This window comes from Pinus tabuliformis, chromosome 1_2, assembly GCF_031772625.1.
Source record: "Pinus tabuliformis cultivar Carrire ecotype Pingquan chromosome 1_2, CPIR1, whole genome shotgun sequence".
In the NCBI taxonomy this organism is placed as follows: Eukaryota; Viridiplantae; Streptophyta; class Pinopsida; order Pinales; family Pinaceae; genus Pinus; species Pinus tabuliformis.
Window position 1 is genome coordinate 846,462,101 of NC_142298.1, and position 23,635 is coordinate 846,485,735.

At 39.3% G+C, this 23,635-nt stretch overlaps 1 protein-coding gene across 1 annotated transcript in view; it reads left to right on the forward strand.

Moving 5' to 3' along the window:
• The first annotated feature begins 5,406 nt into the window (after positions 1-5,406).
• Positions 5,407-23,635, forward strand: part of LOC149208593 (large ribosomal subunit protein uL16-like) — a 290,479-nt gene continuing 272,250 nt past the window's right edge. Inside the window, exons 1-2 of the mRNA XM_089394102.1 lie at positions 5,407-6,102; positions 6,190-6,296. Coding sequence (XP_089250228.1) covers positions 6,100-6,102; positions 6,190-6,296 — 110 coding nt within the window. The 5' untranslated portion in view covers positions 5,407-6,099. The remainder of the gene's footprint in view (positions 6,103-6,189; positions 6,297-23,635) is intronic.

The window sequence follows — 23,635 nt, forward strand, 5'->3', positions numbered from 1 at the left end:
AAACTATTTTCTTTTCCTTTTCAATTTTCAAATGCAATGAAAAATGAAATGTGACTAGATTATTGAATCAAAAGAATTCACACAGACTGAAACTATAATAAGAAAATCTTTTATCAAATCAACAATTAAGAGAAGTGATAAAAAACCCTAATTGACAAGAAGAAACAAAAACAAGCAAACTCTCATCAAAAGACAATCACACTCAAATTTAAACGGATTGTTGGTTTTACAGAGACATTGACTAGTTCAGAGACTCAGGAAAAATCACTGCAATCAAAAAATAATTGAGAGAAAGGCATAAAAATGAAAATATTTTCATCCTATAAGACCATCACATTCTATATATGATAACCAATGTGATTCATCACACTTACAGAGAGAGACAAGTGCACTAGGTCGCTTTGTCTCAGAACAAAAAATCGTTGGGGATGATTTTTCTCAAAAGACGAAAAACAAACCCTAGCAAGCTCATAATTATACTTTCCTAAGACTGATAATTGTTTGAACAAGTCAAATTGAGTCATTTTCAAAGGTCCTAAAAGAGTAGGCAAAGGAAACCACTAAAGGAACATCTCGTTCCCTAGTATGTTTGCCAAGTTGTTTGACGAATAATTTCCTTATGTGGACAGAAGCAAACTCCCTAGATCTAGTGGCTTGATCTAGAAAAAACATAGACAAAATGACTTATGTTTTCCTTAGAGAGTTTAGAATATGGAAGAAAGACTTACTTGGAATCCAATGCAAGCTCTCCTCTTCTCCTTGCTTGTAAGCTCCAACTCCAACTCCAAATGCTAAAAATGGAACCTGCAAAACAACTAAAACATGAAAGAGAACCAAAATATACAAATAACATATAATAACATCTCTAAACAATGAGTCAAGAAGACATTGTTCTACATATGCATAAATGAGACATAAGTATAGGAAAACAAAACACTTTTTATATTAATGAATGTAGGAGAAGATACAACCCTTTCAAATCTTGAACTTGTAGATGTATCCCAACTATCTTGTCCTTCCTTTGCCACAAAGCAAGCCTTCAATCACAACTCAAATGCATGGATGGATAATGGATCCTTAGGCACAAAGCAACAACATGAGGGCATAACTAAGAGTCTCCAAAAGCCAACCTAGACTCTATGGGAGGTAGTGTATTTATAGGGTAAAAGAGGTGGTTTTGGATTTACCATTCTAGGACTTAGATCCACATTAGAGGGAAGATAAGTTATAGGGATAAGAGATAAGGCCTCAAGAGTAGGAGTTCGAGATCTAATCCAATAGTAAATAGTTAAAACCACTTGGGAAGCTTCTAGAAAGAGAAGATTATATTTTTTTTTTTTTACCGAATTCCAAGGGCCATCACACTTGCAGTGAAAGCAACATGCACTAGTCAGTGTAGTTTCTCTGTGTACAACTTGCAACAATGAAATTTGCATGAAGGCTAAGTGTGATGGGTCCAAAAATTAGGGTTTTGAGTTGTTTAACCCAGAATTCTTGGAACTTTTGGAGAGAGGATGCTCTTGGCTTTGCTGGGGATGAATGCAAAGTGTCAATGGATGTTGATTGATCCTGTTTCACGGCCATTTGATTGGATGTGACAAAATGACTTGTAACAGGGAGGGTGTCAAAACCACAAGTGTAGATGCCTTCAAATTGTTTGATACTGAAATATATGAGCTTTTGATTGAAGACAGTGACCGAGGCTTTGGAATTTTCTCTACCACTTCTAGTTGGTCCTCATGGGTTTCGATTCTAGCGGGTTCCTCTTGATTTGGTGGATCAATTTCATTTATTTCCATAATTTCTTTTTCCTCATATTCTTGCTCATTTACACCAAATATGTTGTTGGTTGGGAGGTCTTTTTTCACACAAATATCCCTTGGGCTGTCACTTCTTATACCTTCTCAGTACTTGTTTATATGATTCATGTTCTTTGTTAAAGGAAACAAAGCCCCACTTTAAATGGTGTCGTGTTCCTTGGATTTTTTAACAACCTTTTACAAAGTGACTATAATCATGACAAGAGTTACACCTAAAGAGAATTTAATCATCATCAAGGGTCTATGCATAGCTCCAACCCTCCATATTGAATTGGATTGCCTTTGGCATACCCTTTTGTAGATCTATTTCTAACCAAATTCTAGCACAAGAGTAAATATTCCTTTTAAGATAAGCCCAATCTATATAATGACCCAAATTGTTTCCTATTTATTTTTGAGAATCTTTGTCTTATAAAAGGATTGGGAGATGTGGCGATCTCACTCACACTAGCATAGTTGATATTTCCATGAATGAATCAAAGTCCAAGGTCTAGTGGGTAAGGAATTATCCCTTGGAATTGATGAAGCAGGGACTTGATTTGAATATTTTATCTTGTTCTTCCTTGTTGTCAAATAAAAACAAATAATAATCTTGGCCACAATAATAACCAAAGATTTGACATGGGACAATAGCTTGGCGCTTTGAGATCCATGCTTGGACTTCTTGAGGGTGCAAAAAAAGACTAGTAAACTTTTCAATAAGAGCTTCCTTGTGCAACATTATGGCTTTCCTCTTCAACTCTAGAGGCATATCCAGCTTGGGGATGGCTCAACTCTTTTCACAAACTTACTCTTCTCCAGGCATTTTCCACCAACAAAAGATCTAAACATAGTAGCATAGGGTTCTTCCTTGTGGTTATCAAAAACCTCCATGGTGATTATGGATCTTTAACGTAGGTTTGAGGAAGTGATTACAACCAAAGAGACCATTAATGAGCAAAAAACACAATCTAGTGCTAATGATGTCCCTTCTCTAGGAAGGGTACACAAGTCCCTCAACTGACACAAGGGGAGGAAGATATACTACTAGAAAGGCTTCTTCAAAAAGTTTCAAAGGTTGTCGATGGATAAGGTTTTCCCTAGCCACTAAAAAAGTTACAATCAAGACATTTCACTACTAGGTGATAAAACTTATCATAACTATTATATATTATATATTCATAGTAATATATTCCCTAATTTTATATTAATATAACTTTCAATGTTAAATATTCCATATATATATATATATATATATTTTACTCTTTTTATATTCTTTTTATGTAAGTGAATAATGATTTAATCCCCCTCTCTTCTTAGTCCCATCCTTGGAGGTAAGAAATATAAACCTTAAATGCTATGACTATATTTATTGCGAAAACAAAAAAAACCATACTAAAGAAGTAAACCAACCATTTTGTTTGTCAAGAAAAGAGAAGAGAACGAGCCTACATGTGAGATTCCTTAAACCAATGCCCTTTTATTTGCATAAATTCCCTTCTTTGGGAAAGTAAATTAGGTATGACCATGTCCAAAAATATTTGAAGCATGGCTTCAAGCTCAATGGCTTCCACTCACACAAGGAAAGGGAAGTCATGATAAATACTTTTTTTTTCTCATTTCTATTTAAAGTGAAATTAGACAAAGATAAAAATTTTAAGGAGTGTTTTGTTCCTCATAGATAATTGGTTATACCAAAAATGTTAGTCATTGGATTTTGACCTTGAAGAAAAAATCCCAACTAAGTCATCTTAGATTATTTTTCTTCCCTTACAACCATGGAATGAACAACCTTATCCCAAACAAAAAACATGTTTGGAAAATACATAAACATATCTGAAACCATTATGAATATACGCATGCACTCAAATATCTATTGAAGTAGATTTATGAAAGTGGCTTATTTGCTATTAAAATTCAAATAAGATATTAGATCCATTTTTAAAAATTTGATTATGAGTACATATTTTTTAGATTATGAATGAATATATTTTAAATGTGACTTTCTATTATGAATACAAACATTTTCCAATGATTCTATAAGGATAATATGACAACGGAAACTAGTCCCCAAAATAAAAAAAAAATGGCTTTAAAAAAAGTGAGAAGTCCAAAAAAACAAAAAGAACAAACTTATATACAAATTCATGGAAAAATTCATGACTTCTTATGTATTTAGAATAAGTATGAGTGGGAACATAAATATGAAGAGTAAGAATAAGTTTTTGAAATTATATAATATACCTTAAAAAACACAACTTAATTTACATTCCAAGAAAAACACTTACTAAATTTACTTTAATGAGGAAAAGTTCTTACTAAATTTAACTTGATTTACCTTCCAGCAAAAACACTTACTAAATTTATATATCCACCTTTATAATTTACATTCCCAAAAAAGCACCAACTTAGTTTTAAGTTTCACCACTTCAATTTATAATTCCAACCATCGGTAAAAAGGGTTTTTTCATAGGGCGAATAGAATATTGAATTGCTATGTGGTGTGTAAATTGTAATTTACTGTGGCGGCGACTGTTCAAGGGTGTTTGATGAGCTAAGAGTAAATTGTAATTTACCGTGAGAAAGCGATTGATGAGATAACCAAGAAAACACACGCGCACGATAAATAGATTTTCTCACGTGTAAGCCAGCCGGATGATAATCGCCGTTGGATTGCAGAGTGGGAGCGTAAGTAAGTATGGTGGAAGGGCGTGAGGGAAAGAATTGACAGAGAAAAGCTTTTTCGACTAAAAAGCCATCCGCTCCGTTTATAAAATCCTTCGCCTCGCCTGCTCACCAATTTAATTCAAATCTCTCTGACGGAAATGAAAGAGCCGAAGTCTGGGAGTTTAATTTTAATTTTAGGCCAGCTGAGTAAGGATGCACTGGTGCAAGAATCAATGCACTCAGGGAGGCTGCAAGAATCAATGCACTCATGGAGCGGCTGATCAGCTATAGGGATTCTTTCATGCTTTTGTGGATGCAGGGTCAGGTAATGGATACTTTATTTTTCCAACAAATTTCTGTAATAATGTCTGTTAGATTTGTTTAATTTTGTATTCCACCTATTATATTTATTTTCTTCTCTTCTTTGGTATTTTGCATATGCAATTTGCAGTCTACGATGGATGGATGGATGCAATTTGCAGTCTATTTAGTGCCTAATGTATGTTGAGTAGGGATGATTGGCTGTGGGATAGGAATTATTATCTTCAAGGATTTATTCAGAACCTAATTTAGATGTGTTTCTGATTTCCATATCTAGGATACATTTTCATGGATGCACAGCCCAGTCACTGACTAACGTTGCAGCCATGACAGGTATATTTCTTGTTTTTATTTTATATTCATATTCATGATTTATTCTTTGGTTTTGGTTCCCTAGAATAGAGCAGAATTTTCTTATCCTTCCTCATCAAAGCCATGACCCACCCTATCAATTTGCCATCCCTGCAATTGAACTGACTCTCCTCCCCTGTTTTGACGTGATTTCCTCACCTGTTTTTAATCGATCACACCTAGTCTCTTCTTGCTATAGAGATTTTTTCTTGAGTAGGGATGATTGGCTGTGGGATAGGAATTATTATTTTCATGGATGCACAGCCCATCCACCGGGGTTTCTTAAAGGATTTATTCAGAACCTAATTTAGATGTGTTTCTGCTTTCCACATCTACGATATATTTTCATGGATGCACAGCCCTGTCACTGACGAACGTTGAAAGAAATTCTATCATTTTTATTGTTTTCCCACCGTATCACATTACACGCCAGCCCCTTCTTCTCCCAATCGAAGAAATAAATAACCGGCGAGGCGATTGAGGAAGCCAACTGACTACCAGGTAAGCTTCATTGTCTGGGTTTTATGTTATTTCGTTTTCTATATTTTGCCTCTTTTTACTCAAACTTTCTACTGTCCCGCTCATTCTTTGTTTCGCTTCCTTACTATGGCCTCATCCTCTTCATAAACTATCGTCTCAGGAAGCTGGTAATTTGTCTCGTATCTTTTATAACTCTGTTTTTCTAAATTTTCGTATAGAAATCTGCATAAACTAATCTGAAACTCGATATTGTTGGCGTGAACGAACAGAGGACGAGAGTGAGTTTGAGTACAAAGAGGGTCCGAAGGGGCCTGAGCACTGGGGGGAACTCAAGGAGGAATGGAAGGCCCGCGGGAACGGGACGCATCAGTCTCCCATCGATGTGGTGAAGAGACATGCCATAATTTATCCGAACCTGGGCAGGCTCCGCAGAATCTATTACCCTCCGAAAGCAACCCTTGTCAACAGGGGCCACGACATCATGGTCAGTAAGTGAACCTTCTTTCAACGCTTTTGCCATCTAAAGGTTTAGGGTTCGATCTGTCTTACACCTATGGCTGTATTGCATCAGGTGAACTGTTCGGAAGGCGCCGGCAGTGTTGAGATAGAAGGGAAAAGATTCACATTGTGTCAAATCCATTGGCACACCCCGGCCGAGCACACTGTAGACAAAAAACGGTACAATCTCAAACCCCTCTTTTCAATCCCTGCTATCCTAAATTATATTATTGCTATTTAGGCGTTGCTAAAGGATTTTGCATCGAAGTGTGCATTCATAGTCGAAGAAAAGAATAGTACCAAGATGCCAAGGCAATCAACAATTTTTTCCACCATATTTCAAATATTTAGCACTCAGATTTAAATTAGTTTGGGCCATTTGCTCAGATTTTTCCATCACTTCTTTGCTCAACCTTTTCAACTCTTTAAATGTCGGAAACTTTGAGATCTAAGGGTTGTTTGGAAAATATCTGGATGCCAATGCTGGGTAGTGAAGGAAAAGCTAACACAGTAAATGAAAGCTTTCCGACTACCAATGACCATTTTAAAGAGTAATTGTAATGCATGGCAGGTTAGCTCTTGCCTTCTACTGTAGAGTATTTGTATTAGATTACACCGCCACAACTTAAAGCCAATGATCGTTTAGGCACGTGGTAGATGAATATGTGAGTAAGCATTTAATGAAAATAACAACGACTCATTCTTCTTAGCCAGCTTTGAAGACAGGGCAAATAACCTATTCCTATTCAGGTTTGTTTGGACTTCATGATGAGAAATCCTGATTTTCATTTCCTGGAGGCCCGAATCATTTTGGAACCTATTGACATCACCCTCATCCAATCTTTCACTCTCTTTGCACCTCTCAATTGGCCTTATTTTCATTTTAGAGCTGCCAAAACAACATGGATACCTGATTCCCTGACACACACATTGATATCACCCTCATCCAATCTTTCACTCTCTTTGCACCTCTCAATTGGTCTTATTTTCATTTTAGAGCTGCCAAAACAACATGGATACCTGATTCCCTGACACACACATTGATATCACTTTTATCTATCTTCTTCTGTACGTACAGCAATAGGTTTTCTTGAGGAATCCTAGTAGGATCCTTCAAAATTTACTTTCACTCATCAATTATTGTTCCATATAAGCTCTTCGAAAACCTATGAAACAAATTGTAGTAGTAATTGTCGTGGTACTTGAGGTGGTAGGGATGATTGTGTTGATCATCAAAGTGAAGGTCTGTTATAGCCTCCAAAAGCTACAGATTGATTCAAATCTTCCTTGAAAATCAAGCCAACCCTCTTTCTCAGTTTAGGTGGTTTTGTTTTAATTGTCCTATATCAGCAGAGATTCTTGTATGTATGCACCCTGGAGATTCTTTTATGTATGTAAGTGAGAATTACATCTCATAGTAAGCTTATTCCACTGGAATTAGAATCCTAAAAATATTGGTCATTTCATAACACAATGATATCTAGGTATGCAGATTTTCTTTGCTTCCCCTCTTTTCTTGCTGTGTTAATGTAATATTGACCTCGATTGTTTGATAGGATTTATATACGTTTGCCACAATGTCAGACTAATAAACAATCCTCAATTTCATATTCTAATATGCCCATTCACCTCTCTAAACCCTGCAAATCCATTGGGGAAGAGTAAGAGTAACAATAACAATTGTATACGTCCAAGTGATACTTTTCTCTTGTCCCCGTGTTCCTGTAGTCCTTTGAAGGCTGTAATTTTGTTTCAGAATTTTTTAAACCATTATATATATATATATAATAAATTCTTATAGAGTGTTATATACATTTAATGAAAATAAAAGATAACTGTGAAATTTTTTATAGAGAAGTTTGTTGAAAATAAAAGATGGTTGTGAATTTTTTTAGAGAGAATTTTGTTTAAAAAAAGAATTGGGAAATTTTCTTTAAATTTGTGAATATAATTTAACCTAGATTTATGTCATGAATGTTATGTGGTTGTTGTAGAAAATAGAATCGACTAGCATCCTAAGTGGATTTCTTGAAGTTTGTATTATTTTATTTTTAAAACAACATCAACAATTATGTCGATTCCTATTCATGTTACCCCAAAGTTCTAACCATTTGCTGATCCTTGCCATATCTAGAGGATAGGATAGCCTTTCTTCCATAGAGGGAAAACGACACAGCCATCTTCTCTATAACCTTGTTTTTTTATATTACCATGATGGATGAGTTAGCAGTTTTGAAGAAGGTTTTTGGGAAGGGTTCGTTCAACAATTCTGTCAACGTGAAAGTAAAGGAACCAAAATCATACGATGGTGTGAGGAACACAAATATATTAGGCGACTTTATTTGGGATATGGAGCAGTGCTTGGATTGATTTGGGGTGACTTCGGAGGGGGGGAAATAAGAATTGTTGTGGTGGAGAAGGCAAGCAAAACAGATTGCTTTTGGTAACATGACAGAGGACATCACCACATGGGAGAAGATGAAGGAAGCCTTGATAGCTCATTTTGGACCACAAGATGAGACTTGGGGTGCGAGAGCGAAGGAGAGGTTCATTAAGCAAACAGGGAGCCTGCAAACACATGTGAGGGAGTATTCAAGTCTGATGTTGAAGCTTCTAGATATGGCCGAGAAGAAGGATAGTTTGTTCAATTTTGTGATTGGGTTGCAACCATGGGCTCAAGTTGAAGTAAAGAGGCAGAAGGTTTAGTCTCTTGAAGAAGCCATCATTGTTGCAGACAAGCTTCTAGATTACTGTGAATGCAAGACATAAGGGAAGGAGCAAGGCGAGAGGAGGAAGAAAGCAGATAAAGGGAAAGAGAAGCCTTCGAAGGAAGATGGAACAAAGTCGGGTGGCTTTTCGAAGGGGAAGAAACCTCTTGTGTGTTGGTTGTGCAGTGAAGAGCACATGACCAAGCATTTTCCATTAATGAAGAAGGCGAAAACTTTGCAGCAAGTCGAGAAGGAAGAGAGAGAACAAGGTTCTTGTGCATCAGGAGTTATGCAGGTTTTAGGAGCAACTGCGGTCAAGGAAGCTACCTTGAAACATGATCCGGAAAGGAGGAAGCTAAATTTCGTGAAGATGGATATAGTTGGGAGTCCAGTGATGGCTATCTTGGATAGTGGAGCATTCACAACTTCATGAAAGAAGATGTGGCTAGGAGATTGGGACTGTGGTTCGTTCCAACCCATGAATCTTTTAAAGCGGTGAATTCAAAAGGAAGCAGATTCCTTGGGATATTGACAAATGTTTCAATGAAGATTGGAAGTGGCAAGGAAAGGTGGACTTCACTATCATTAGGATGGATGACTATGAAGTTGTACTTGGAATAGATTTTACAATTGAGTAGGAAGCTGTGCCAGTACCGCACTTGGGGAAACTGTTCATTCATGTAGGAATGAAGGAGCCAATGATCGTTCCTACCGTGGGAGCTATGGTAGGAGAATATAGGATGATAGCCATTTGTGTGGAGGTAGGACAACATGAATATGAGGTTCATGAGAGGAGCCATTCGTGTGGAGGTAGGAAAACTGGAATATGAGGTTCACGAGAGGTTGGATCGGGTGGAGTCCATTCTCATGGAACACTTGAAAATTTGAAATTGATAGCAACATTGTTAGATGGTATTCTGAGTTTGTTGGATAGGGCAGAGATGATGGATGTGGGGACTTTCGCTGGAGAGTGCGAGGCTATTGATGCCCAAACTTCTACCGTTAAAGTGTAGAGGGGATGAGGATCAACGTGAAGAGGAGTATGTTGATTTGGAGGAGAAGATGTTGATAGATGGATCGAGAGTTTGGAGTAGGAATCAGACCGAGAAGAGGATGAAGATGGAGGGATGTCTATGGATCGAGATGGAACCATAAAGACAAATATACTAGGCCATAACGATCCAAGTTCGATGAAGTTGATGGAAGAGAGTATGGGTAGGTGTTCCTATCCATCTTTGATAAATTATATTTTAGAGAAGTATGGAGGGTTCATACTGGGCATGGGTGGATTCTTCTTGGAGACGAAGAGAGATGGCCTTGTGATGTGGAAAGGGAAGTCGTATGACTTCCCCACACCATCTTTTTGAAGCTCATGAAAGAGATGGGCTCGCTGTAACTTTCTTGAGATGGTGAGACCCCTGGAGGCTTGAGATGCCATTGAATGACACCTCATGATGAGCAGAACCAAAGGAAATATTGTGTGACAGGGAAGAGGTGACAATGGTTGCACATGTTTGGGTGCATGTGTTCTTGTGTAGTTGATGCTATGGTCAGATTAGCTACCTGACTAGTCGATTGCACGAGGGGATCCAACACATGTCATTCTTATAGGTTGCAATACAGGAATAGACATGGTATATATGTTGAGATAAGATTCTTTTGTATTAATGAAGACAGTTGATGCGAAGGTTGTTCATGATGAAGACAATCTTCAGGCTTTGGTTAAGAAGTTTGTCGAGGGGTGTGTTGTCGAGGACAACAACCATTTTGAAGTTGGGGAGCGGTGGGGGGGATGTCAAGCCCTTAGGCGTGGCACCCGAGCATGCCTAAGTTAGGGCGAGTTGAGTTTAGTGGAATGATTTGGTCGGCACAAAGAGCGCGCCCGAGATGAGTTCAATGGAAAGAATCTGGTGAGACAAGCGCACGAAGAACGTACCTGAGATGAGTTCGGTGGAATGATTGGAACGAACTGGAGAGTTGACATGATGAGGGTGCTTAGTCGAGGCGCACTTGACCGAAGACAAGGCGCACTTAGCCGAGATGCGCCTGACCGATGACAGGGTGTGCCCAGTTGAGACGCGCCCGCCAGAGTTGCAAAGGTATGCGAGCGAGGATGAGACATGAAGGCACATGACTGAAGGTGAACCGAAGGAAATTTTGTATGTGACAAACGATGTGACATTATTTGGGGTTTATGGTTGGCTTGAACGAAGGAAGGTTGGCTCGAATGCCCAACTGACACATCCCTTGGAAGAGACATGACTGTTCATGGAGGGTGACTCATATATATAAGATGAGAGGAGAGGAGTTAGAACATCAATCAACCGAAGATCAACAACCTCTCATCACAAGACAAGAAGGGGACAATGAAGGAAGAAGAGAGTTGGGTCTCACGAAGGAGCTTGCTCTCTAAAGCAAGTTGCGAAAGGAAGTTATGCGAGCTTGTGGAACGAAGTATTGTTGAAGGCGGTACACCATGGGGTATTTCTGTATTAAGGTTGTGTGCAGGTCGAAGGGCTGCAACTTGTTTATTTTTTGGGTTTGGTTGTGGGTTGCTAGTTGAAGGGTTTGTAACTCGGTTACTGTATATTTGTATTAGTGAAGGGTTGTGGCAGGGAACTGTTTGGAGTTTGGCCCAACCGAACTGAAGTCCATTATAAACTGAAGTTTTTAGTCTTGAAAGTTTATGGTCCAACCTGTATTTGTTAGTGAAGGGTTGTGGCAGGGAACTGTTTGGAGTTTGGCCCAACCGAACTGAAGTCCATTATAAACTGAAGTTTTGTATATTGAAGTTTTATAGTCAAAGAGCAGTGGGGAAATTGTTTTGAAAGTTTCCCCTTCCATTTATTGAAGTGTTATTTTTGTACATGATTCGTGTTGTTTATGAATGAATGTGATTATTGTTGAAGTTAAGTTAATTGAAGTAAATTGTAATTGAAGTTAAGTTTTGAAGTGACTATTGTACTGAGATTTGATTGAATAGTAATTTCACAAGTATAAGATATCGATCTCGCTACAGGGTACATGGGTTAGAGGCATAATATGAGCATTAGTAAACTCAAAATGGTTTCACCATTGAGGAGAAAGCGCACCGGTGCCACACACCTCAGGGGATTCAGGAAGCTCATAGCTCAGAGGTGCACCATTGGGGCATGATACCCACATTTTGTCATTTTGTTACGGGAATAAGTACCTAGGGCTTTGGGTTGGAACCCCAACAGAGCAAGAGCAAAATACAGTAAGAAACACACATACAACTTAGGCAACATGCTTATATAAACAAACTATGCCATAGCGATCATACTCGGATATCCTTCGTTTGGGTAGTTCCAGTAGGGTTCAAAGCCTCTGCAACTCCTGATGATCTTCGAATCTGCAAAATTAACCAATTCGAACATACATAGCAGCATATAGATAAAGCATTTTAATGAAATCAATTTTATATCATATAAGCAAATGATTAGTTATACATCAAAATGACATTCATAGATGAATTACAACAACATCTGATGCATAAACAAGGTTAATTTCAGGAACAAGATAGCGTTTTTTTTAATTGTAGAAAGCTATAACTAACACAGAGAGAATTCACCTGAGTCTTCTTCTTCCGGCTCCAAGCGAAACCGTCCTCCAGATCTGTCCAGTCCCAGTCTTCAACAACCTCCTTCCATAACCAATACCATGATATCTCAAGCAAGTGGGAGAATATCAACACTCAAGGAAACAAGGGTTTCCTGAAACTTGGGGAAGTGCTTGAAGCACAGGGATACTTCAGACTCAGTCTGGGATAATCTCAATATAGTAATTCTATCTCTTCTCCTCCTTAAGGCCTTCCCATAGAAGTTTATTTATACTTCTCCCAATTAGTTTTTTAGTTGGGAAACAGTTGGGCCACTGGCACTAGGAGGTAAACAATAGGTAAAACCTGTGAACTCTGCCCATAGTTAAGGAAATTTAATTTTTTAAGTGTTTTAACACATATACGTGGTTGGGTATGGACTAATCTGCGTGTACACGCTTTTATCTCAGGGCAAAGTAGCGTACAGGGAATAAAACACTATTTTTAAAATATTTGGACCAAGTCTGGAAGGAGGGGTTGCCCTAGGCCATAAACCAAGCATCACAGCTACCAAGGGTGGTAATTGGAGCTATAACACATTTTGATCCTAGACATTGGCTTGCCCGAGGGAATTTATTTCTACGAGGGAAACCTCACCATGTTTTGAGACTTGTACCTGTGAAAATTCCTAAACCGGAATTCCTACTGCAACAACTGATGATATTTCTCCTATTTGTTAAATTTCTTCAAACAAAGTACTTGCAGTTTCCTACGACAAATATCGGAATACATACACTGCAATCTTCAATTAATTAAATATTATACGGAAACAAGAGACTGAGCAAGAAAGAAAATACAACACAATAACATCGTTATTTTTGGACAAATGTCCCCGGAAAAACCCAATGAGGGAAAACCGGTGCAACAGATCTGAGGGTTTATTATTATTAAGCAGTAGCAAATTCTGAATACATCCCTGATTACCACAAGGGTTATTCAGTTACAGAGAGAGAAATACTGGCAGAAAGCTTTTTGAGATTACCTCACACAATCACTGAGAAAAATCCTGGTTGATCCGATCACTGGATGAGGTCCCTCTGGTAGGCCTTGCTACCTTTGCGCAGTCCTCACGCAGTCCCTGCATCAACCCCTCTTGACACTGCGTCACCCAGCCAAGTGATCGATTTGCTGCCCGGAGTCATTGCTCTCAGCCTTCCGGTCTCACACCCCAGCTCCCGACTTCTGAAACTGACTTTGTTGCAAAATTTCCGACTCTCTCTCACCCTCTACGCTGCCTCTGCGTGGCCCTGTGTCAGCCTCTACGTGAGATTTGTTGGATCACTCTCTCCCTCTCTTTGTTGATGATTTTCTGGCTGAGAAAATCTCTCTCTCTCCAGATGCTATCCCTGCCCCTCAACTGCAAGAAATCTACTTGATTAGAATTTCCTCCTGAGAACTTCTCACTTTAGAAATTCGATCTCCTGATCTCTCGGTGTGTTTTCCAAATGACCCACAAGCTTCCTTAAATAATCTTCTCGTTGTCATTCAACAACCTAGATTTAAAAGCTAATCAATGGCTAAGATCATTTTAGCTTGATCCTTGTCTTCTTCAGAAGTTACACCTACGATTCGATTAGCACCCATTAATATTTTTAATTTCCTATGTTTAGACTTAGGGGCCCTTTAAAATTTTTAATTATTTTAATAAAATTGTTTTTGGGTGGAATTTCCCAAAACGCTTTCTGGGTTCTTTGGAATACATGTGCCCAAGCCTCCCTGCAAAGTTTGAGGCCTAGAGCACATCCGATGCTACCCCAAATCAACAATACCATGCCTTCAAGAGGGATATTGAGCCACTTGATCCTGAAAGACTTCATCCTTTGGGGGACGACTCTCTATCTTCGATGGTTTTGTTTACATTTGGCATACCTTGCTTATTATCTTAGTCTCCTTTACTTTGTGAATGAAAAGTGACTTTCCTGTAATTTTTCTAGGCTTTGGAGTTGGTGTTGCCTTTGCCTTTACTTGAGCCAAACCAAAAATATTATTAGTGGAGGTATACAACTTACTTCGACAATTAGATTACTATGTTTGAATTTTTATCATAGAATAATAGTCTCCCACTTCTGAATCATTCATGGCAATGGTGGGAATGTCTTTCCCATTTTTTTCTCCTTGGTTCTCTCTCTATATTTTCTTATTTTGTCAACTCTTTTTTGGTCACCTCACTACTGATTGATTCCCTTTAAGTCATTGCCATGAGTGGGCCCAACTTGAGATACTTCTTCCTAAATGGTTCTAGTGGGCCCAACTTGTTACTTTCTTATAAAGTTGGTTTTGGTTGTTTCATCCTTTAGACTGCAGCTATGGGATTGCTTAATCATTTATATAACACATCCTTTGTCTAATATTTTTCTTCTTGACTTAGCTAGTACCACTTTAGTGTGGTAACCGATTTTCTCACTTTCTATATCTACCTTTTTCTATTGTTTTCTTTCTTCTTTTCTCATTCTCTCAACATCTACATACTCGTGTTAGATATTTTTGTCTTCACTAGTATGTCACTAGTTCATCACAACTCACACCTTTGCTTGTTTTGTGATAGCATTGTCTCATGTAGCCTTTGCTTTTGCCTTTCGAAAGTCACTTCTTCTCATGCTAGAGCTACCATGGTGATCGTATTTTCAAATCTTGCCTTCATTGGTGCTTTACCAGTCTTTGTATCTCTTGCACCCTAGGTAGCTACAAGTGGGCATAACTATCTCGTAGTTTCATAGCTATTTCATGGACTTTGCCACTTTAGATGACCTTTATTTCCATCTATTTTGCAATTGACGAGGTCACTTGGATGATTATGAGGATATATTCTTACCTTGGAAACATCCTTGAACAAGCTCCAACATCAAGACATCTCTTTTTTTTAGTGAATTATAAGCATTGCAATTCTAACTTTTCTTCCTTGGCTTTTTGCATTTCATATATGCTTCTTGCTTAACACTACTATTATCTAACTTGTTTAGCATGGTCCCCATTTCATGTATTTGACACGTTTTGGCTTGGGACAATGGGAGATGATTCTATGATTGTTCATGTGGCATCACATTTCATGGGGAAATTTCAGAAATTTCATAGTTGACATGGTAGTCCACATATGCGACGACATTGGTCACTTCATTTAAGGACCTTTTAGGCAAATTTTGCATGCATGGGCATCCTTTTGACATTTCATGGTTAATATCCTTGAATGACCTCATATTTCATCATCTTTCTAGCTATTTTACCTTGGAATAGAGCTCCCAACCCTTTGCGGACACATCTACTTGCTATTTGCGAACATGTGGCTTCATTATTTTTGACTTGGAGAGGGTCATTTCATAATTTTTGGAGGTCACTTTCATGATTTTTAGGATATATTCTTATGTTCGAAATCTGTCCTTGAACTTATGATCTATTTTGGAGGAGCTTTCAACATATTTGGCCCTTTTCACTTGACGCATGTGGACCTCCTACCGTCAAGCACTCAGGCTTAGGCACACGAATGTGCTAAATTTAGGCAGAGTCAAATTTGGTGGAATTACTTGGACGACACGAAGAGTGCCCCTGAGATGAGTTTGGTTGAAGGACTTTGGTGAGATGGGCACATGAAGAGCACGCCCAAGATAAGTTTGGTGGAACAATTGGAACAACTTGGTGAGTTGGCACGACAAGGGTACCCAGCTAGGGCACGCTCTATCGAAGAAAAGGCACGCCTAGCTGAAGATAAGATGAGCCCAACCGAGACATGCCCGTCCGATTTGCGAAGGCACATGACCGAGGATCAACGTGAAGAGGAATATATTGCAGAAAGGTATGGAGAGTTCATACTAGGTATGGGTGGATTCTTCTCGGAGATGAGGTGATAGGGCATTGCTTTGTGGAAAGGGAAGTCGTATGACTTTCCCGCACCACCATATTTTTGAAGCTCATGAAGGAGATGGGCTTATTGTCACTTCCTCAAGATGGTGAGACCTTTAGAAGCTTGAGATACCATTGAATGGCGCCTCATGATGAGCATAGTCAGAGGAAAGATTGTGTGACATGGAAGAGGTGACAATGGTTGCACATGTTTGGGTGGATGTGTTCTTGTGGAGTTGATGCTATAGTCAGATTAGCTACCTGACTAGTCGATTGCGCAAGGGGATCCAACACATGTCATTCTTACAGGTTGCGATACATGCATAGACATGGGATATATGTCAAAGACGAGATTCTTCTGTATTGATGAAGACAATTGATGTGAAGATTGTTCATGATGAGGACGGTCTTTATGATTTGGTTAAGAAATTTGCCGAGGGGTGTGTTGTTGAGGACGACGACCATTTTGACGTGGGGGAGGATGTCAAGCTCTTAGGCTAGGCACCTGAGCATGTTTGAGTTAGGCCGAGTCGAGTTCAGTGGAATGACTTGGTTGGCATGGAGGGCGCGCTTGAGACGTTCAATGGAAATAATTTGGTGAGACGAGCGCAAGAAGAACGCACCTGAGACGATTTTGGTGGAATGATTAGAACAAATTTTAGAGTCGACACGACGAGGGTGTCTAGTCGAGGCGCACCCAATCGAAGACAAGGTGCACCTAGCCAAGATGTGCCCGACGAAGATAAGGTGTGCCGAGATGAGACGCGTCCGCCCGAGTTGCGAAGGTACATGAACGAGGATGAGAAGGCACACGACCGAAGGTGAACTGAAGGAAAGTTTGTATGCGACAAATGATGCGACATAATTTGGAGTTTATGGTTGGCTCAAACGAAGGAAGGTTGGCTCGAACGCCCAATCGACACGTCTCTTGGAAGAGACACGACTGTTCATGGAGGGTGACTCATATATATAAGATGATAGGAAAGGAGTTAGAACATCAATCAACTGAAGATCAACAACCTGTCATCGCTAGAAAAGGAGACAACGAAAGAAGAAGAGAGTTGGGTCTCACGAAGGAGATCGCTCTCTAAAGAAAGTTGCGGAAGGAATTTGTGCAAGCTTGTGTATTGCTGAGAGTGGTACACCATAGGGTATTTGTGTATTGAGGTTGTGTGTATTGGGGTTGTGTGTATTGGGTATTTGTGTATTGAGGTTGTGTGTTGCTAGTTGAAGGGTTGTAACTGGGTTATTGTATATTTGTATCTGTGAGGGCTTGTGTCAGCGAACTATTTGGAGTTCTTCCCAATCGAACCGAAGTCCATTATAAATCGAAGTTTTGTGTATGGAAGTTTTATAGTCATAGAGCAATTGGGAAATTGTTTTGGGAGTTCCCCCTCTCGTTTATTGAAGTGTTATTTATGTACATGATTCATGTTGTTTATGAATGAATGTGATTATAGCTGAAATTAAGTTAATTGAAGTAAACTATAATTGAAGTTAAGCTTTGAAGTGGCTGTTGTAGTGAGATTTAATTGAACAAGAATTTCACAAGTATAAGATATCAGTCTCGACATAGGGTACATGGGCTAGAGGCATAGTACGAGCATTAGTAAACTCAAGTTGGTTTCACCATTGAGGAGAAAGTGTGCTGGTGTCGCACACCTCAGGGGACTCAGGAATATCATAGCTCAGAGGTGTGCCCTAGTGGTGTGACTCCTAGATTTTGAGGCTACTAATTAGCTTGCCTGAGGGAAGTTATTTCTAGGAGGGAAACCTCACCATGTTTTGAGGCTTACAACATGCTTTCTAGAGGGATGTTGAGCCTCTTGATCCTAAAAGATTTCATCCTTTGGGGGATGACCCTTTATCTTCGATGGTTTTGTTTACATTTGACATACCTTGCGTATTCTCCTAGTCTCCTTTACCTTGTGGATGCCAAGTGACTTTCTGTTTAAGTTTCTAAATTTACTTACTTAGAAGCCCTCCATGCACTTTATCTGATTTATTCCTACCTACTTGTTATTTTCCTTAACAAGTTATTTACAATGTAAATACTGAAAATAAACACTAGTGCATGCTCAACATATTACAGATCAGCAACTACAAGAAACAAAAACAAACACACCATATGACACCATTATTTTTGGACTAATGTCCCCGGAAAAACCCAATGTGGGAAAACCGGTGCAGCTATCTGAGGGTTTTCTTATTAAGCAATATGAGAGTACAATTTGGGTGCCAAAATTGGCTTACCCAACAGAGAATTTCCTTGCCAGTAATACCTCACAGTTGTTGGCAAATCTACTGGCTGAAACCTCAGATTATCCTTCTGGTAGCTACTCAGCACCAATCTGCACCAGAAACCACATCGTCTGCCCAATCTGGACTGTGTCGGCCTCTCCTAGCCTAGCGCTGGCCTCGCGTCAGCCTATCTTGGCCTGCGTCAGCCCCAGGAGGCCATTCGTCAACGCTTCGACTCTCTGTGTCAGCTACGCTGGCCTCTTAGTGCTCTGCGTGGCCCTACGTGAGCACTGGTTGCTCCTGCGTCACTCTCTCTCGCTGCTCTACTGCCCTCTCGGCACTATCTCTGCCTCTCTGTACTCAATGCCCCTCAGCTGCTCTCCGATCACTAATTTTATCTCTCTTAGCAAAACCCGCTCTAGAGAATAGAATGACTGATCACTCGGGTGTACTCTCCAAGTGACCCTTAAGCCTCCTCTTATACTTTTCCTGTTGACATATCAACAGCCAAGATTAAGTCCCTAATCAACGACTAAGATTAGATCTGGCTTGATCCATGTCTTTTGGACCATTCTAACACAAATTCATATTAATACACATTAATATTTTATTTTCACGAAGTTTAGACTTAGGGACTCCATTAAAAATATTATTTATTTTAATATCTCCTGATCTGTTTAGAATCTGCCCGAACCCTTTCTGGGTATTGGAGATCTCATGTGCCCCAACCTCTCCACCAAATTTCATGGCTAGAGCACATCCGATGCTACCCCAAATCAACACTTTCTTCTAAATTTTCTAGGCTAAGGAGTCGGTGTTGCTTTTGCCTCTACTTGAGCCAACCAAAAATATTGTCAGTGGATGTATATAGCTTTTTTGGGCAATGAGATTACCATGCTTGAATTTTTTGGATGCAATAGTTGTCTCCCACTGGTGAATCATTCATGCCAATGGCGGGAATTAGTCTTTTCCATTTTTTTCTTTTTGACTCTCTCTCTATATTTTCTTGTTTTTTCAACTCTATTATGGGTCACCAAACTAGTGATTGATTTCCTCTAAGTCATTATGATGAGTAGGGCCCAACTTGAGATACTTCTTCCTAGATGGTTTTAGTCAACATGCTCCTTCCTCCTTGTTACTTCCTTGGAACATTGGTTTTGGTTGTTGCATCTTGTAGACTGCAGCTATGGGATTGCTTAATCATTTATCCAACACATCCTTCCTCTAATATTTTGCTCGTTGACTTTGGAGTAGGAATCAAACCGAGAAGAGGATGAAGATGGAGGGATGTTCGTGGACCGGGATGGAACCGTGAAGGCACTAAGCCATAATGATCCAGTTTCGATGAAGTTGATGGAAGAGAGTATGGGTAGGTGTTCTTATCCTCCTTTGATATATTGTATTGTAGAGAATTATGAAGGGATCATACCAGGTATGGGTGGATTCTTTTCGGAGACGAAGATAGATGGCCATGTGATGTAGAGAGGGAAGTCGTATGACTTCCCCACACCACCATCTTTTTGAAGCTCATGAAGTAGATAGGCTCATAGAACTTCCTTGAGATGGTGAGACCCTTGGGAGATTGAGATGCCATTGAATGGCACCTCATGATGAGTAGAACCAGAGGAAATATTGTGTGACAGGGAAGAGGTGACAATGGCTCCACATGTTTGGATGCATGTGCTCTTGTGGAGTTGATGCTATTGTCAAATTAGCTACCTGACTAGTCGATTATATGAGGAGATCCAACACATGTCATTCTTACAGGTTGCGATACATGAATAGACATGGTATATATGTTGGAGATGAGATTCTTTTGTATTGATGAAGACAGTTGATGTAGAGGTTGTTCATGATGAGGACAATCTTCGGGCTTTGGTTAAGAAGTTTGTTAAGGGGTGCCTTCTCGAGGACGACAACCATTTTGAAATGGGGGAGGGGATATCAAGCCCTTAGGCTAGGCTGTTGAGCACGCCTGATTTAGGGGTAGTCGAGTTCAGTGGAATGACCTGGTCGACACGAAGAGCGTGTTGAAAGTTGTAACTAGGTTCGGTCTTCATAATGACATGTAATTATGATTTTATGTAAAGAGATGTAAATAAATGAAAATTATTATATTGACTTGCTTCATGGGTTTCATGAGCAAGGATTTTGTTTTTGAGTCAAGACTCCCATTGAGATTCTTTAGGATTTATTTGTCATCTAGTCATAAAATATAAGTCATTGTCATGTAAATGAAGTCATGTTACACTATGTAAAAGGTCATCTTGTCTATGTAAAGTATCCTCCAAAGAACTTGTCACCAAATCTCTTCAAGTCGGCTTACAAACATGAAAGAAGCTGCCAAGGCAAGTTGGCCTAAAGATCTAGAGAAGAGGGGTATAAGTAGGGGAACTCGGCCTCCATTCTAAGCATCATGTTTGAACTCAATTCCAGCAAAGAAGTGCAAAAAGGAGGCAGTAAGAAAGGGTGTTCTCTAGGATAAAAAGGACACTCTTCTAGCGTATCGAAGGAAGAATCTTTTGGGAAAATCGAAGCAAAATTTTTTGGGACAGCGAAGTAGATTCTTTTGGGACAACGAAGTAGATTCTTCTAGGGCAGCTGTATCTTTTGGGGTAGCGAATAAGGAATATTCTAGAAGGCAGTGAATAAGTTTCTTCTGGGATAGCGAAGGAAGGAATCCTCTGGAATAGTGAAGTAGAGACATAGTTTATCTAGAAGACCTAGAGAGCGAGATTCTCTAGGGCAATTGTGAAGGTGCACCATAAGAAGTAGAGACTGAGTATCTCTAGAAGAAGCAAGAGAAGGAAGGACAAGGAAGACTAGGTTAGTGACAAGGTTCTTGAAAGAGGATACTAAGAGTCAAGGGTTAGTGTCATGGTCTTGGTACTTACCAATTGAAGATCTAGAAGAAGAATTTTAGCGGGTTTTCCTCTCTAGAGGTGAGAGGTTTTGGCCCTGGCTGGAGAAGCCTATATTTTGTGTCACTTGTCTTTATTTTGGTAATTGTCTTGATGAAAAAGAACACACTAATAGACTAACAAAGTGAAAGATAATAAGTAATTGAAGAACAAGCATATCACAAGCAATTATCAAGCAGAGAAATTGTTAACATTGAATGCCCTAGATTTCTCAACAGAGCTTGCCTGAGGGGAGTTCGATGAAAGGAATTCGGTTAGACAAGCGAACGAAGAACACACCTAAGATGAGTTTGGTGGTATGATTGGAACAAATTGGAGAGTCAACACGACAAGGGTGCCTAGTCGAGGCGCACCTGTCCGAAGACAAGGCATGGCTCGCCTTGATGTGCTTGACCAGGACAAGGTGTTCCCAACGTAGACGCGCTCAACTGACGACAATGTGTGATCATAATTTCCTCTTTAGAACTTCTCACTTCAGAATTTGATCTCTTGATCTCTCGGTGTGTTTTCCAAATGACCCACAAGCTTCCTTAAATAATCTTCTTGTTGACATTCAACGATCCGGATTAAAAGCTAATCAATGGCTAAGATCATTTTAGCTTGATCCTTGTCTTCTTCTAGAAGTTACACCTACGATTAGATTAATACCCATTAATATTTTTAATTTCCTAAGTTTAGACTTAGGGGCCTGTTGACCACTGGAGTGGCACCTGATGATTATGTGAAGACTCCATGCCCAAGGATGATCCAGAGGACACTTGTACCATCAGATATCATCAGTCAACAGAGTTTTTTAACTCTACTTCTATCTTCTCATCATCTTTCTTGTACCCAGATTCCACACCCTACGGGGAATTGTAATAAGTGATACTAGTTATGATGAGTTTTGAATTTGTAGCAGGCCTAGGATGTTGGGACTCGATCAGCAAACGAGTACACCTTAGAGTGTTTTTTTTATCTGGTTAATTATCCCTTCTTTTTCAAAGGTGGATAATTTTCTGGATTTTTTCATTCATGTTTTACCCCAAAGCCGGGGTGACGGTTTGAAGATTGAGCCCCTGACACATCTTGGTGTCTAGAGTCGATGTATATTACCATACTAGATCACACAAAATGTTTCGTGGAATTTGGCTTGGTCTAAGTAGGATTTTTTAATAATTAAAAATTTCCCGCAAAATGGGATTTTTTAATTATTTTCTATGTAATGGTGTAAATAAGTGGCCTTAGGAAATGTCTGGGGTGTATGACTACTCGAAATTCATCTTCAGAGGCCCAGCATTATCCTAAGACCCACTTTGGGGGGTCAAAGAATGACTTAGAGCCCCTCAAAAGTCGATTTTTCAAATGACAGTGGCAAAAATGAGGAAAAAAAATCAAAAAATTGAATAATTGGAAAAATTTAGAAATTTTCCATAGTCAAAATAAATCAAATTTTGACATGGAAAGTTAAAGGAATATCAAAGGTGATGCAGTAGCAATGTGGGGCCCACCACATGGAGGAAAATCAGTCAAAGTTCCAAGTGGCAAGTCAAATGGTCCAACGATAAGTTAAAGAGGCAACGTTGAAATATTACATATGGCTAAAGTTCAAATAATTTTATTTATTTCAATATGTTGGTGCAAATTAAAGTTTGTGGGGGAAATAGTGACATGGCAGCCACATTAGAAAGACAAAGTCAACAGCCAGTCAAAAGAGTTCCGAATTATCCACTCAGCAGGTGTAAAATTCAGTTTAAAAGAATTCGTAAAGGTATATGAAATAGTTCACAGATTTGGAAAAGTTTGAGTGGGGACAGAACTGCCACATGGGACAGACTTTGTCTCCCACTTGTCCCCCACTAAAAATCATGGAGCAATGAAGTTTATACGCAGCAGTTTATGCATATTTTACAGCTCACGGATTTGGAAAAGTTTGAGTGGGGACAGAACTGCCACATGGGACAGTTCTTGTCCCCCACTTACTCTCACTTGTCTCCCACTCACATACATATCAGCCAACTCAGCGCAGGGATATGTTGCTGCCAGCCAAAAAGGATGATACGCAGCAGTCTACTCCAGCCTATAGGCAGCCAGATTTAACACGTGTTTATCACCGTTTCATATGTTTGAGTTAACAGCTAGTTGAGTGGGATATTTTTCCTACTTACTCCCACTAAGTTTCATGATTTTCTAATCAAAGTAATGCGTATATCAGTT